The following is a 16,458-nucleotide window of genomic DNA, read 5'->3' as shown; positions in this document are numbered from 1 at the left end:
ACCTATCCAAGGTCCCCACAAAGAATGAGGTACATGTGTTGGGTGATCTAGAGGGCCTTAGAGGCTTCTGTCATGGAGGGTAAAAAGGGGGAAAATAAGGATGGCTATTTTGGATGTTTTTCACATGGAAAAGCATATTTTGGATGTTTTTCCCTTGGTGCATGACATAAGGATCAAAGGGAAAGTGAGACATGCTATAAAGGAAATGCCGCATCAATGGTTCTCAAGAGTGTAGGAATCAACATCTTGAGCTCTAGAGCATGGACTGCTATTTCCCATGGTCCCACTCTATTTCCAGGGTATTTCCCCTCTATTTTCCATGGTGCATTTGCACAAGTATTTCCCTTCCATGACATAAGGCCCATGGACTAAGATATCTTAGTCATTTGGTGTTTTTCTCATTTACCGATGGGGAAAAAATGGAAAAATACCAAATGAGAAACTATCTTCGTCATTTTCCCGTTCGAGATCGATTTTTCGCTTTGAAGTTGTACTAAATTATTTGGGGCTTCTTCGACATGCATCAGGATTCACGATTCAGGGGCATGGATTCAGATGAATATCGAAGACTGAGTCTGAGGAAGCAAGGGTCGCGACTCGACATTGATCGACGTCACTCGAAGGATAAATGTAACTAGCTGCATTTGGGATAATCTTTCGGTGGAGGCGGCAATTTCTCGTGGCTTCCCTTGCCTTCTTTCACGATCCACGCCATCTCCATCCCCCAGGATGTGTGCATCTCGAAGTGGCAATGCATCACCCAAACCCCTGCAGCAGCCGCGGCAGAAATCATTAATCACACTAATAGCCCGTAGATTCCGAACTTACATTGAGAGAAATGTCACCGATCGATTGTCGTAACACTATCGTTTTAACTTGCTCATTTGATCACGCATGCAGCAGCTAATTCTGTAGTAAGAGCCGCCCACTAATCCTACCCAAACAAGGGTCTGCAATTTGAGTCTTAGATTTACCTGGATTATCCGTGAAGAATCGAATGGCCACCCATCCTCCTGCTGGAATCGCCACCGTGTTCATCGCCGGAGGATCCACCAGATTGAAGTTTTCAGGGTCTCTTCCCGCATCGTAGTTCCCCACTCCCAAACCCACTACATAGAAATTGTACCCGTGCAGGTGGAAGGGATGGCTCTCGAAGAACAAAGTGCGCGCGTTCTGAAGGACCAGCTGCACATTGGATTTGAAGTCCACCACTTCCACCTTTGTGCCAGACTGTGCGTGCAGGTTCGGCAGAGTGACCCCGGTATAATTGTATTGGACGAGTGGCACGCTGGGGAAGTCAGTTTGGTAATCATCTGAGCTGATTCCGGGCTTTCCAGCACTGTGCGTATTTTCATAGAATGCCTGAAAACAGAAATTCATGAATCAGCCGCTATAATTGGGCACTTGCCACTCCTTGAACGCGAACATTACATAGTCAAAATTGGTAGAGGTGAATAGAACGGTGTGCTCGCACAACAAACCTGTAAGATGGAGACTTCGGGATCGCGGAAGGTGATGTTGTTGATAGCCGTCGATACCTTCTCTCCCAAAGGGCCATGGCAAACTTGCCCATTGGGGCACTCTACCAAGGAATATCCGGCTGTGAAAAAGAAGCTCCGGTCGACTGTTTTAGGAACCGATGCGGGATGTCTTTCAGTGTTCAGGCTCCTCAGGCTCTTCACGTAATTCAACGCGTACCCACTGTCGTTAACGGCGGGAAACGTGGGAAATTTCATCTCCTCGGGCCGTTTGTGCTTCGCATCTTCGTAACGAAAACGGGCAGTTGCTGCAACCTTGGGGTATGGAACATAATCTGTTCGAGAAGGAGAGTACGTGGAAGCGCCCATGTAGTAGTCATCCACGTCTTGATTTGCGGTGACCAGTACGTCGGCCGTCTGCCCGGGTGCCAGAACAACCACATTGGTTGTGTAAGGCTTGGACAAGGAAGCATCCGTTTCCACCACGGTGAGTGTATGGCTAGCGATTTGGAAAAACAACTGGAAGTTCATGGCAGCGTTGATTATCCGAAGAAGATAAGTTTCTCCTTTCTTCACATGGAAGATCTCTGCATCTGCAGAAGAAGAAACAATATAAAATCAGACTAACGCGGAGCTCCAACTGAATTTTTTAACGCCAGGTTACATCAAGCAATCAAGCAGCTATGAAGCGACCCGTCTCTATATTAGGCTTCGTGATAGTAGAAATGCTTGCCTTTCTGGGAGCAATTGTAGAGCAGACCAGGTTGTCCGTTGATGGTTAGAGCATTCGACAAGTTGTAACCTCCGCCATCTGCTAAAGCGTATTGTTCAACATCCAAGACATCCATATTCCACCATTCCCCTGTACATCAAACGAGCGTGTTCGATGAGTATAGCAGGCTTTACACAATCTTCTCTCCTCCACAGACCATAGAATTCAATGGGGCGAATTCAATAAGTAAAATGAAGAAGCAGAATGTTCGTACCTAGAACAATTGGAAAATCCTTCCGTGGCTGTATTGGGAATGGATATGGTACACCGTGCTTGGGCAAGATTATGAAGGCGCCGTGCACAGTGGCTCTAAGCCAATTAAAATGTGCGTGCCAGAAGAGGGTGCCCATTTCTCGGACAACTGTGAAGTTATGGACGAAGGATTGTTGTGGACGCAGAGGGCACTGTGTGATATAAGCAGGTCCATCTGACCAAACCGAGAACAGCTGCCTGACTCCATGCCTGCATTACACAGATTTCGAATCGCTCTCAGAGGGGCACCTCCAGAAAACTATTCATCATATCACGGCGTTAAAAACCAATGACAGCAAGCTGGCCTATGCAGGAGGAGCTGTACCAGTGTATTGTGAGGTTGTGCGCCACAAGGTTAGTCACTTTTACGAGGACACGATCACCCTGCCGAACATACACTTTGGGTCCTGGGAATTTCCCGTTGACTGCCACAAGTTGCTTGGTGTGGCACAGTCTGGTCACGTTGGTGTAGTGAATCTGACCGAAAAAAAGAAACATCAGGACCCGGACGCTATAAACAACCTAATCGTGTCGCATGCAGCGAGTTCTTTTTACCTTAAAATGAAGATGGTGGGTATTGGTTCCATCCTGGTTAACTATGGAACGTCCCGCAGAGGCCAAACCGAGAAGAGCTGCAAGGATGAGAGGCAATAAGGGATTGATAGAGAGATGGAGCGAAGTCGGGGAAGCCATACACTAGGAAAATGGGAGTCGGTGCGAGCGTTGAAGCTAATTTGAAATAGGGGAGGTGGACAGTTGGAACGATTGCAGTGGATTATCAGGGCACTGCTGGACGTATTTGGGCAATCAAGATTCAATAGGATGAAGTGATAAGTTTGCGTGAGAGGGTCGAAGCGGACGTAATAGATATAGGGCACAGTGTAGCCCAAAAAGTTACATGGCGCATCGGCGATGCCTTAGACCAGGTCAACAATACTAAGCCAGAACTTAGAAGAGAGAAGAGCCTCGAGAGCAGTTGGAAGTGCAAAGGCTCCGTAAGAATAGGACTACAGCATGATCGAGTCTATTTTGAAGTGGTGAATTGCTATACGAACTTCTTTGATTTGATGCGATGAAAGGTACTCACGTTAGTGTCTCCATAACAGGTAATCTGTCAGATCACATTTGCTTCTGGACGGTAGTTGTCCGGTTTCAAATTTTGCAGAACGTAGTTTTTGGCTTTCTTTCACAAGATTTTGGAAGTTTCTACAATGCCAGTGAACTACGTGAGAGTAATGAATTGAGATTGACGCATTCAAAAAAAGTTTTGATGGGGTCCAAGTCCAGAGTCCCGACTCGCTGTATATTATAACATATCTTCGTTGAGTTCGTTCAAACCGCTGCTCCTCGGCGAGTTGGTCAAATGGCGATCCATGCTTGCTTTTAAGTTTTAATACACATCGCCGATGATCGTTTGTAATATAATAATACTTAGCATGGACTAGCTTTTAATACGTATCGCGTTGTTCTAAACGATGATCGTTTATAATATAATTAGCTCTTTATACGTCCCGATCGCGAGTTGTAAGTTGAAGTAACTTCCAAGATCGCGAGTTGAGTTGTAAGTTGAAGTAACTTCCAAAATCTTTACGGTAGGCAGCCTAAAGAGATGTTTTGGTTTTCTTCCACCTCCTTGACCCACATATTTGTAGATTGATTTTTACTAGGCGAGCACTAGAGGGTTCTATGGAATACTCTAACCCCATTAAACCATGTGGCACATCCTAAACCGTTAGATCAAGAGTGCCTTTATTAGCTACTATACTTAAATTTGCCGAGACAATAGAATGGATGAATACCAAAATGATGACCATTGTAGAGTCTACTTACCGGAACCATGGATTGTTGCTGGAATGATGAACAATTCACTTGTGGGTGGGCAGTATGATACTCAATGGAGTCGAGGAGTTCTAGCACTGGCACAGCCTCATCTCCGATCACACCTACGAAGGGGTGGTAAAGAACTCCAATATCTCAATTTTTGCAACGGAGTTTGAAGCCTGCAATGTTGCCTACGCTAAGCCTGAACATGAAACTGGAGCCCACACTGATTCTTAAGGGGTCTTCTCCAAGGTTTGCTTGCCCTTGCCTCGTGCCAAGCTGTTCGAATCCATCACTTTGCAATATCCTTCTTCGCATCCCTCTTCTCATTATATTTGTTTTGATTGTATCCTGCATCTATCTCCCACATCATTCTTTCACCTCAAAATCCCAGCTCCCAATCCACCGTTAAGGTCTGCATTAAAGACGAGCTCTCTCCTTACATGAACTACCCTGACATTCAGCTCACCTTCCATGCCTTTGCTATCTTGAGAGTCTCCTCCCTCTCTGCATGCCTTTGTGCAGCAAATTCCTCTCTCTCCATGTGTGTCAAAGGAGAACCTTGTCGAATTCTGGCCTCTCTCTGTGCTCCTTGGTCAGCAATCCATTTTTTGAGATTGTTAATTCCGAACTCCACGTCTTCGACAATGCCAAAGACATCCATGGGTGGGGAGATGATAAAGAAAGGGAGATGGACTACGATGCAAGAAAGAAGAGAGTGTCTACAGGAAGGACTATGATGGAAGAATACAAGTTAATGAGAAGCACTAGGATGGATGAAAGAAGAGAGTGTTTGTGGAAGAACTAGGATAGAAGAATACTTGGTTATCAGGATGGATGAAAGAAGACTCTGAGAGTGTTTGCGGAAGGACTAGGATAGAAGAATACAAGTTACTCAGAAGGACTAGGATGTAAGAAATAAGAGAGTGTTTGTGGAAGGACTAGGATGGAAGAATACAAGTGCACTAAGGCACGATGTGTTCACTATGATAAGGATAAGGGTTGGAATAAAGTGAGAGGCACAATGTGTTCACTATGATAAGGATAAGGGTTGGAATAAAGCGAGTGGAGATTGAATGCTCTACTTTAAGTGCGTGGAGATGATAAGGATAAGGGTTGGAATAAAGTCAGAGAAGCATTGCGAATGCTCTACTTTAAGTGAGTGGAGACTGTCAAACTGAATAAAATTCTCATCACACAAGGATCTATTTCCAAATAATCACATCATCACACATTCATATCATAAAATTGTGTGCATGAAGAAATATATTACAAATATTACATCATCACATATTCATATCAAAATTCTCATCACACAAGGATTTAGTTCCAAATAATCACATCATCACACATTCATATCATAAAATTATGTGCATGAAGAAATATATTACAAATATTACATCATCACATATTCATATCGAAATTCTCATCACACAAGGATTTATTTCCAAATAATCACATCATCACATATTCATATCATAAAATTGTGTGCATGAAGAACTATATTACAAATATTACATCATCACATATTCATATCAAAATTCTCATCACACAAGGATTTATTTCCAAATAATCACATCATCACACATTCATATCATAAAATTGTGTGCATAAAGAAATTATATAAATATCATCAGAAAATGCCACTTAAGTAATAAGTCACAAATTGGTGTATAATCAACAAAAACTACAAACACAACATCATACATGCATCACAACTCTTGTGATGCTTCTAGTGGAGACTGTGGCAACTCTTCTGATGCTTCCAATGGAGGCTGTGGTGCTGTAGATGTACACTCAGTCTCTACTTCTTCTGTAGTATGTAGTGCTTTCGGAGTAAACTCAGTATCCTCTTCCTTAAATGCAAGCGAAGGCGGTAGTAACTCTTCTGATGCTTCCAGTGGAGGCTGTGGTGCTGTAGGTGTACACTGGGTCTCTACTTCTTCTGTAGTGTGTAGTGCTTTCATAGTAGACTCAGTCTCCTCTTCCTTAAAGGGAAGCTCTGATATTGCTTCAGTTGCATGTTGTATTCTAATGGCAGCAATTAGGTCTCGAATGATTTCAGCCCTAAATAATTGTATATCCTCCTCTGAATATTTGAGCTCCAAAGAGTCTTCCGATGAGATCTGTGGCTTAAGTGAGAAAATTTCTTTGAAAATCAACATGCAGTTGTAGGCAACTCTCCACCCACAACTACGCCCATCTTCCTGCTCTACTACTAAACGCTTTTGGATGTCTACCGAGTCTTTGTACTGTCCTGTTTCTCTGATAGCAGATACCAACTTCTCAATCGACCTACTCATCGTGACATATTAAAAAAACTTAGTGTGTCTATTACATAAGGTATGTAATATAGAAGTAACAACAGATTAATAGAATACTTACGTTTGCACTGAGCCATGAAAGCCTGCAATCGAGTTAACAAACCAACAATAGTTGTCTTCAAGGTCCCAAACCACCAGACTCCAATGTTCCCTACACGAATAATTAAGAACCATTATTATTTAACACAATGTTGCCAGTATAAGATGAAAATAAAGGTTGCCATGATACTTACATCTCATGATATGCCATAAATAGGACTCGCACACCATGTAAATGTAAAGGCTGTAATAATTTACAAACATCGGCTATTGTCTTTCTGCTATCGCTAAGTATAGGAGAAAAGAGGGAATCCAACATATACACACGATTTTGTACGACTCTACCAAATCGTGAGATAACTATACTACACCAACAAATAAATGAATATTGGCTTATTAGATTTAATCAAAATATTGAATTATCAAGTAGAGAAATAGTTTGTATCAAACCTGAGAATGGCCATCATAACGTTGTTATTGACCTCATTTGAAGCTGTAGAGAGAATTGAAATCTCCTCTCCCACATTAACCTCATTCTTAGGATTCAAAAGGATTGAAATCTCTTCTTCACCAAATTCAAAAAAATGAGATTGTTGTTGAATTAACAACATAGCAGTGAATGAACTTCCAATCTGCTCCAATAGATTCATATTTTCATGACTCATCTTATTGAGGGAGTAGTCTACATCATATTCTTCTTCACTTGCTATGTCCTCCACATCCTCCTTCTGCCATAAAAATATAAAAAAGTTATGCGATGTACACATCCCAAATAAAGGCTTAAACAAGCAGATAAGGTTTCATACATGCTTTCATTAGAGTGAGTCTCTCCTCTGCTTGGAGCAAAAATTTAAAAAGGTTTCATACATGCTTTCATTAGAGTGAGTCTCTCCTCCTCTTGGATGAAAAATTTAAAAAGTTCTGAGATTTACACATCCCAAATAAAAATAATGATTTAAATAATCATAGAAAGTATAAAGATAGCATGCTTTCATTAGACAAGTTATGAGATTTACACATCCCAAATAAAAATAATGGTTTAAATAATCATAAAAGTATAAAGATAGCATGCTTTCATTAGACTCAGTCTCTTCTCCTCTTGGAAGAAAATATAAAAAAGTTATGAGATTTGCACATCCCAATTAAAGGCTGGAACAAGCATACAACTATAAAGATAAGGTTTTATACATGCTACAATGTAGTCATATTTTCAGGTTGTTTCCCACTGGTAGTAATTAAATGCTGAATACTCTCAGCCTAAAATGCCAGAAGATCAGCTCCTGTATATGATTCCATTTTGACTGGTAACTCCAAATCAAAATTTCTCTAAGAAACAACATGCAGTTGTAGGCAACTCTCCACCCACAGCTGTGTCCATCTTTTTGCTCCACTGGCAGACGTCTTTTGAATTCTACTTGATCTTGTTGCTCCATGGTTGTTCTGACAGTAGATACTAGCCGATATGTAGCACTGTCCAGCATGACATATTAAATATATTAATATGTCGATCATAAGATACAAAATAAGAAAGTATCAAAAATATTAAGAGAATAATTACCTTGGGGAGTTGGCATGATAGCCTTCTATTGAATTCACAAACCATAAATGGTTGAGTTCAAGGTCCCAAAAGATCAGACTCCAATGTGAGCTACACGACCAGAATAAAAATGATTATTGTTTTACACAAACTTGCCAAAGAAATAGTAAAAATAAGGTTAGAGTTGATACTTACGCCTCATGATAAGGCATTAAGATGACTCGCACCCCATCTAAATTCAAAGGGCTTAACCAGGTACAAACATCTTCTATAGTCTTTTCAGAAGAGCTAAGAATAGAAGAAAGGAGAGCATCGAGCATGTAGACACGATGCTGCACTGCACTAGGAAGCTGAGAAATAACTACACTGCACCAAGAAATAAACAAACATTAGCTCATAGAATTGATTTGCATTCTGCACTAGGAAAGTGATATATAACTGCACTGTGAATAAATAAACAAATGTTAGCTCATTGAAGTAGCAACAAATAAATAAACGTTACCTGAGAATGGCCAAGATAACATTGTCATTAACCTCTTTTAAAGGATTGGAGAGGATTGAAACCTCCTCTCTACCAAAGCTTAAATACTGAGGTTCTCGTTTCAAAACGATCCTAACTTCAAATGAGCTCTCCATTTTATCCAATGCAGCTAAATTTGATTTTTCGATCAAATTTAGAGGTGGTTGCATTGTTGAAGTAGAAGGGAGTGCCTCCATATTGACTTCATCCATTTCTTCTCCCTCTATTGCCTGTAAATAAATATGAGAGATTAGATTCATTATCTTTAAATTTAAATCTTATTTAAAAAATTGTATTTAGTTGAGAAATAGAGAGTTCATACCGCTAAGTATTGTCGTAGTGGCCTTTTTTCATAACCCTGCGAGCCATAATTATCAAAGAAGGCATCATCATATTTGTCTTCATCCACCAACCTCTCTGTGAACGGGTCATGTAAGTCCATCTTTTCATCATCATCAACTGGGACATTATGATCTTCAAGGTAATCATCCATGTCATCGGTGTCCTTGCAGTTTATCACTTTTTCATAGCCTGTGGTTAGATCTGCTTGAAGCTGGAAATAAGCCATGAAATGCTTATTGCAGGACTTCCACTTTTTGCAGGACTTCCATAGTTGTGTTTTTGATAATGTATGGACCTGGGAATATCTTGCTCTTCTAGCATCAATCTCAAATTATTTGAATTCCCTCTTATGTTCTTTTGTAAGGAGTGATCAGGGTTGGGACTCTGCATACACAGAAAGAATGATTCAAGAGTTTGAATCGCTATGCCACATTCTCTCTTGCCTCTCTTTGCTGCATAAACACCACTATAGATCTTCAAATCTGATGAATATGCTCGCTCTAGAGTAACCTGCATGGCTTCTTTGTCTTTTTTATCAACAAAAATGACAATGTTGCAAATCGCCACTTTGCTAATGGTGGTATATACTATTCTATCAATGAAGTTATGGATATCATCGCTAGAAACTTCATTGATAAAGAGTAGTTGTGGCTTATCCCATGCTGACTCATTCTTGAAGAAGTCATCTTCTGAGACTCCCCTAAAGTTCACAAGCTTTCCAGACTCTGCCGTAACCTCTACATTGAATTGAAAGCTTTGGTGCATATCTGTCGGCATCCTTATCTCGCTGATTAATCTTTCCACATATGCAACCACCTGTTGTGGGATTTCTTTTCTCATTTAAGAGGTTACTATTTCCGACCCATCTTCATCCTTTTTAATCCACCTGTTTGCCCATAGCTTTACCTTGGGTGTTGACAAAGAAGCTATATGCTTCACCACATTATAGTCAATGTTACAATGAGTAAGTGGAATTTGTTTCTCTGACAGCAAATACTTAATGGCACTATGCACTGCATCACGCCTCACCTGTACATTAATGCATTATTCCATGCAGTGGTCTTTGTCTTTTTTTCCAAAAAACCATTCTTTCTTTAAAATTTTTTGTGCTGCCATGGATGCATACTTATCAGGTAAGTACTTTACAGGCCTCCACATCCTTGCCGTCAACTCCTTCTTATCCATTACCTTTGACTTGCCAGAGATAAACAAAGGAGCTTCATAGGTCAGCTGTCCACGCTCACAAGCAATGCACGTTTCAAGCATCTCATTGAACACTTCAACAGGACGAAATATGATAGAAGTGTAGTCGGCATATCTGTCCCTCACCACCTTGAGGCTTGTCATACTTTCTTCTTGCTCTTGAGTTCCCCTAGGCACAACTGCACTCAAAGAAGTATGAAAGTTTGTGAGTGTGTCGGCGTCTGCTTTTGTGACCTTTCGCTTCAAATCAGGATTTGGAGAACCAAATGTTGTCCATATAACCCTTGCCTTCTGTAAGACCTCTGATGTTGAGGATATCTTACGCTTTCCATGGACATAATGATTAAGTCTTTCGGACTCAATCAAATACTTGATCTCATGCTTGAATATACAGATTGTTGCAGGATAATAATGGAATGAGCTTATCTTTACAAATCTGGAGTGAGTCTTTTGCCCTCCTTTGCTTCCCTTGCGATCTGATTACAAGCATAAGCCTAATGTTGACCATCAATGGGCTGGAATCTGCAATGAAGGAGGAATTCCTTCTTTACTTCCTTTAGCATATTCTCACCTTGTGCCTCTTCGCCTTGTTCATGTGGAATATTTTTAAGAATGTCTTTAAAGAATTGACTGAAGGTTTCCTCGAAATGTGTAGGCCCTGTAAATGTTATTTGATCCAGAAAACTATTTTTGGTTGGACAAAACATTATTGGGTGCAAGACGACATTGCTTGCCACAGTTTTCTTACCATCTCTCAAAGCCTCGTATATTTGCATTGCATAGGATATATCAAGGCTTCGGCTATTAGTAAAGAGAGCTGCAGCTTCCACATCTTTGGCATTCACAAACCACATCCTTTGACCCCAAATATATCCCACATCATCATCTGTAACTGCTTCATTAAGACGCAGATTAAGATTTTTGATTGATGTGAGTTCATCCTGATCATCTTCAGCCTCGGATTCTGAGTCTTCTTCATCTTTCTCTTTTTTTGACCGTTTTTCATCCACATTATCTTTCTCTACAGTGGGACGATGTCTTTTTTTACTGCTTGGAACCGTGGCTCTTGCAGTACTAGCCTTTTGCATTTCACATCGTGGTTTGCTAGCAAGAGCTTCTAGCATAACTGCAGTGGATCGACCTTGATCTTCTTCAATATTTTTTAATTTCCGTGCACTCAAGGCTTGTTTTTCATCATCCTTAGTTACATCCACCATTTCTGGCTCTAGAAGTTTGCGCTCATGTTCTACAGGTTTGTGACAGTGTGCCTTCTTCTTGTCCCTGCATTGAAGTCTGAGCTTTTTGATCTTCTTCATGTGAAGATCATTGAATATGAGGAGCATATTCTGCATCCTGAAAGTATTCAAACATTATCGAGACATTATCTTTGCATGCATCCTTTTTGCCATCACACTAGGAAATTGCTCCCAAGTATATGAAAGAGTCTCCAATGCACTTTGCAGCTCTGGAAACTTTGAAGGTTGAGGAGGAGGCATCACAAAGTTCTTTGAGTCTCTCCTTGACACAATAAAATGAATACCGCCAACTTCAGGATTTGAACTCTTTGTTAAAATATCCACAAAAGTGTCTTTTCGCTATATTGTTATGCCTACCACAAGGCTTGAAGTCATATCTTTTTTGAAGAAAGTAGAATCCCATGGATCTTCAACACCATTGAACTCCCTTTTTGACATAAGTAGAAAGAGTCTCTTTTCCTTTTGATGAAGAAACCAAGCTCTTCTGCCCATGTGATTAAAAACTAATTAAAATAAAACTCAAAAACTCAAATAAGAAACTAATTTAATCCCTCTCTCTCCCTCTCTCTCTTTCTCTCTCTCTCCCTCTCTCTCTTTCCCTCTCTCTCTCTTTCTCTCTCTTTCTCTCTCTCTCCCTACTCTCTCCCTCCCTCAAAGTAGCCACGGCCCCCAAGAGACTCTCTTCTCTCTCTTAATCTCTCTCCCCCTCTCTCCTCTCTCTTTCTTTCCCTCCCTACTCTTCTCTCTCATTTAAGGAGCCCCTCTTCTCTCTGTGAATCTCTCTCTCTCTCTCCCTCTCTCCCTCTCCTCTCTCATTTAAGGAGCTCCTCTTCTCTCGCTTAATTTCTCTCTTTCCCTCCTTCCCTATTCTCTCATTTCTCAAATTTACAAACTCAAATATAAATAAAAAACTAATTAAAATAGAACTCAAAAACTCAAATAAGAAACTAATTTAAAAAGAATTGTAATGCCTTCTAAAAGACCACCCTCCTCAAAAACTTTAAGAATAAACTAATTGAAAAAGAATTATAAGTAAAGAAAAAGAATTACAAGACGAATTTTAAGAAATAGAACTCAAAAACTTTAACAAGAAACATATTGAAAAAGAATTGTAAGTAAAGAAAAAGAATTACAAGACGAATAAAAAAGAATGCAAGTACCTGGAAAAAGTGAAAAAAGTAAGGCTCCGCTTATCCTTTCTCTTCCGCTCTTGGTTGCTTCAATGAAATGAGGAGAGAGTTAAAACTAACCCACTCCTCCTATGCATAAATTTGAATTTTCAAAAAAGAGAGGGAAATTTGAATTCATTATAAATTTGAATTCAAATTTGTGTTCAACATTCTTCTTATACTTTCTTCTAACATTCTTCTTATACGTTCTTCTCGTACGTTCCTTTTGAATTCAAATTTGTGTTCAACATTCTTCTTGATACTTTCTTCAACATTCTTCTCGATTCTCGCAAGTCCTTTTCATTCTTCTCGTAAGTCAAATCTTATTTGTCGCTCTTGCTCGTGATAGTAAGTCAAATCCTCCTCTCCCCTCTCTCTCCTTCTGCTCCCTCCTCTCCTCTCCCTCTCCCTCTCCTCTATCTCCTTCCTCTCCCCTCCCTCCCTCCCTCCATCCATCCCTTGACCCGGCCCTCCCCCCTTTCCCTCCCCTCCCTTCCCCTTCCCTCCCCTCCCTCCGCCGCCAAAACTCCTCCCTCGACCCCTACCCTCCCCTCCCCTCCCCTCCCCTCCCTCCCTCTACCGCCAAAATCCCCCCGTCAACCCCTCCCCTCCCGCTCCCCCCCTCCCCTTCCCCCTCTCCCGTCGCCTAACCCCTTCCTCCCCTACCCCTTTTTCCCCCCTACCCCCTTACAACCCTCCCCCCTTTTCCCCACCCCCCTTCGCGACCCCCCCAACCCTCCCCCCCCCCTTCCCCACCCCCCCTTCCCCCGGGCTGGCGGCCGTGGCCGCCAGCCCCCCCCTCCTCTCAACCCCTCCCACCCCCTTGCCTCCCTCTCAATCCTCCCCCCCCTCCTTCGCGACCCCCTGGAGCCCTCCCCTCCCTTCCCCCCGGGATGGCGGCCGTGGTTGCCAGCCCCCTCCCCTCCTCTCAATCCCTCCCACCCCCTTGCCCCCCTCTCAACCCTCCCCCCCTCCTTCGCGACCCCCCCGAGGCCCCCCCCCCCTTTTCCCCGGGCTGGCGGCCGTGGCCGCCAGCCCCCTCCCCCTCTCAGCCCTCCCCCCCCTCTTCCCCACCCCCCCTTCGCAACCCCCCAGCCCCCCAGCCCTCCCCCCCTCTTCCCCACACCCCCCTTCCCCCAGGCTGGCGGCCACGGCCGCCAGCCCCCCCCTCCTCTCAACCCCTCCCACCCCCTTCCCGCCCTCTTAGCCCTCCCCCCCCCTTCGAGACCCCCCCCAACCCACCCCCCCCCTCTTCCCCACCCCCCCTTCCCCTGGGCTGGCGGCCGCGGCCGCCAGCCCCCCCCTCCTCTCAACCCCTCCCACCCCCTTCCCTCCATCTCAGCCCTCCCCCCCCCCTTCGCGAACCCCCTAGCCCTCCCCCCCTTTCCCACCCCCCCTTCCCCCGGGCGGCCGCGGCCGCCATCCCCCCCACCTCTCAACCCCTCCCACCCCCTTCCCCCCTACCCAACCCCCTCCCCGGTCTAGCGGCCGTGGCCGCCAGCCCTCCCCCTCTCAACCCTCCCCCCCCCCTTCCCCACCCCCCCTTTGTGACCCCCTAGCCCTCCCCCCCTCTTCCCCACACCCCCCTTCCCGCGGGCTGGCGGCTGCGGCCGCTAGCCCCCCCCTCCTCTCAACCCCTCCCACCCCCTTCCCCCCCTCTCAGCCCTCCGTAGCCCTCCCCCCGCTTTCCCCCCCCCTCCTCTCAACCCCTCCCACCCCCTTCACCCCTCCCACCCCCTTCCCCCCCACCCAACCCCCTCCTCGCCCCCTGAGCTGGCGGCCGCGGCCGCCAGCCCCCCCCTCCTCTCAACCCCTCCCACCCCCTTCCCCCCCTCTCAGCCCTCCGCCCCCTCCCTTCGCGAACCCCCCAGCCCTCCCCCCGCTTTCCCACCCCCCCTTCCCTCGGGCTGGCGGCTGCGGCCGCCAGCCCCCCCTCTCAACCCCTCCCACCCCCCCACCCACCCCCCTCCCCGCCCCCGAGCTGGTGGCCGCGGCTGCCAGCCCCCCCCTCTCAGCCCCTCCCACCCCCTTCACCCCTCCCACCCAACCCCCTGCCCGCCACCGAGCCCCCCCCCCCTCTCAGCCCCTCCTACCCCCTTCCCCCCCACCCAACCCCCTCCCCGCCCCCGAGCTGGTGGCCGCGGCCACCAGCCGCCCCTCCCACCCCCTTCACCCCTCCCACCCAACCCCCTCCCCGCCACCGAGCTGGCGGCCGCGGCCGCCAGGCCCTCCTCCCTCTCAGCCCCTCCCACCCCCTTCCCTCCGACCCACCTCCCTCCCCGCCCCCTGGCGGCCGTGGCCGCCAACCGCCCCCCCTCTCAGCCCTTGATCCCCTTCCCCCCCACTCACCCCTCTCCCCGCCCCGCCAATGCCGCCAACCCCCTTCCTCCCCTCCAGGCCGCCAACCCCCCCTTCCCCCTCCCCCCTTCCTCCCTCCATGGGAGACACAGTCCCTCCCTTCCCCCCCCTCCCTCCTCCTTTCCTTCCTCTACTCAACCCCACCCTTTGCCTCCCTTCCCTCCAGTCCCTCCATCCTCTTCTTCTCCTCCCCTGAACCTTTCTCTCTCTAGTTCCTCTCTCTTCAAATTTTAAAAAAGAAACTAGAAAAATTAATCAAAAAAATTTGCAAGTACCTGGAAAAAGTTTGTAAGTTTGCTCTTCCTTGCTTTCTTGCTCTTCCTTCCTTGCTCTCTTGATTGTCCTTGCTTTCTTGCTTCAGTGAATGAAATGAGGGGAGAATGAATGAAGAAGGAAGACTATATATAAGAAAAATTAGGTTTTCCTCCTCCTCTCCTATTGGCTTTCCATTCCTCCCCTCTCTCCTATTGGCTTTTCATTTATCCCCTCTCCCATTGGCTCCCATTACTCCCCCTCTCCTATTGGACCCCCATCCCTCATCCATTAGCCCTCCCCCCATCCATCCATTTCTTCTTCCTCCCCATTGCCACCACTCCCATCCCACATTTTCACCACGTCCCATACTCCTCCCATTTCCCAAAATCCCATATTTCCCCATCTCACCCTCCTCTTTTTCATCCCCTATTAACTCCCTCACTCATTTCACTCCCTTATTATCGTACTCCCCTATTACCTTCCCCTCTCCCATTCCATTCTTCTCTCCCCACTCTCACTTCCACTTCCCATTACTCACTTGCCATTTGAAAACTATTGATATATTATTATACTATTTTTTATACTTATTATCATACACCCTTATTACTTCCCTCTCCTATTCCACTCCTCCCTCCTCATTCCCACTTCCACTTCCCATTACTCACTTGCTATACACATTTGCAAACTATTAATATATTATTATATGGTTTTTTATACTATTTGCAAACTTACATATGGGCAAAATCACAGGTGACAAAGCGATCCTATTGTGGTCATACAACAACTGTGCTTTTATTCAAGGGCATATTTATCCTCATCAACAAGCTTATTTACTCAAGGTATGAAGTGCATAATTTGTGCACTAGGTGTTTACTTTATGTCAAAATCTTGTCAAAATTGTTTGCCACACACACACACATATACACATACCGAGAATTTTCTAATATTATCGCATTTACATTTCTCCGATGGGCACAAAACTTTGTACACGCCTCAACCTAGGTCTTATTGACATGCATACAAAGTGGTGCACCCATCTCATAAGTACTTGTTCGGATAACACACCTCCAAATGTATTTTATGACGATTGTGTATAACACTAGCAACAAAATGGTGTATCATGTGAGATCGA

The 16,458-nt window shown here is 44.8% G+C and overlaps 1 protein-coding gene across 1 annotated transcript; it reads right to left on the bottom strand.

The window, feature by feature from the left end:
* Window positions 1-503: 503 nt before the first annotated feature.
* Window positions 504-3,195, bottom strand: LOC147892724 (laccase-4-like). Its single transcript, XM_087386777.1, has 7 exons — window positions 3,058-3,195; window positions 2,828-2,979; window positions 2,465-2,712; window positions 2,212-2,340; window positions 1,482-2,071; window positions 975-1,362; window positions 504-768 (listed from the first exon to the last, which is right to left on the bottom strand). Exons 1-7 carry the CDS (start codon window positions 3,193-3,195, stop codon window positions 635-637), a joined length of 1,779 nt encoding a protein of 592 aa, XP_087242903.1. The 3' UTR covers window positions 504-634.
* Between the last annotated feature and the right edge of the window lie 13,263 nt (window positions 3,196-16,458).

This window comes from Dipteris shenzhenensis, chromosome 16, assembly GCF_047967505.1.
Source record: "Dipteris shenzhenensis isolate YYH24624 ecotype China chromosome 16, Dip_SZ_1.0, whole genome shotgun sequence".
NCBI lineage: Eukaryota > Viridiplantae > Streptophyta > Polypodiopsida > Gleicheniales > Dipteridaceae > Dipteris > Dipteris shenzhenensis.
This window is presented reverse-complemented; position numbering and strand designations above follow the sequence as displayed.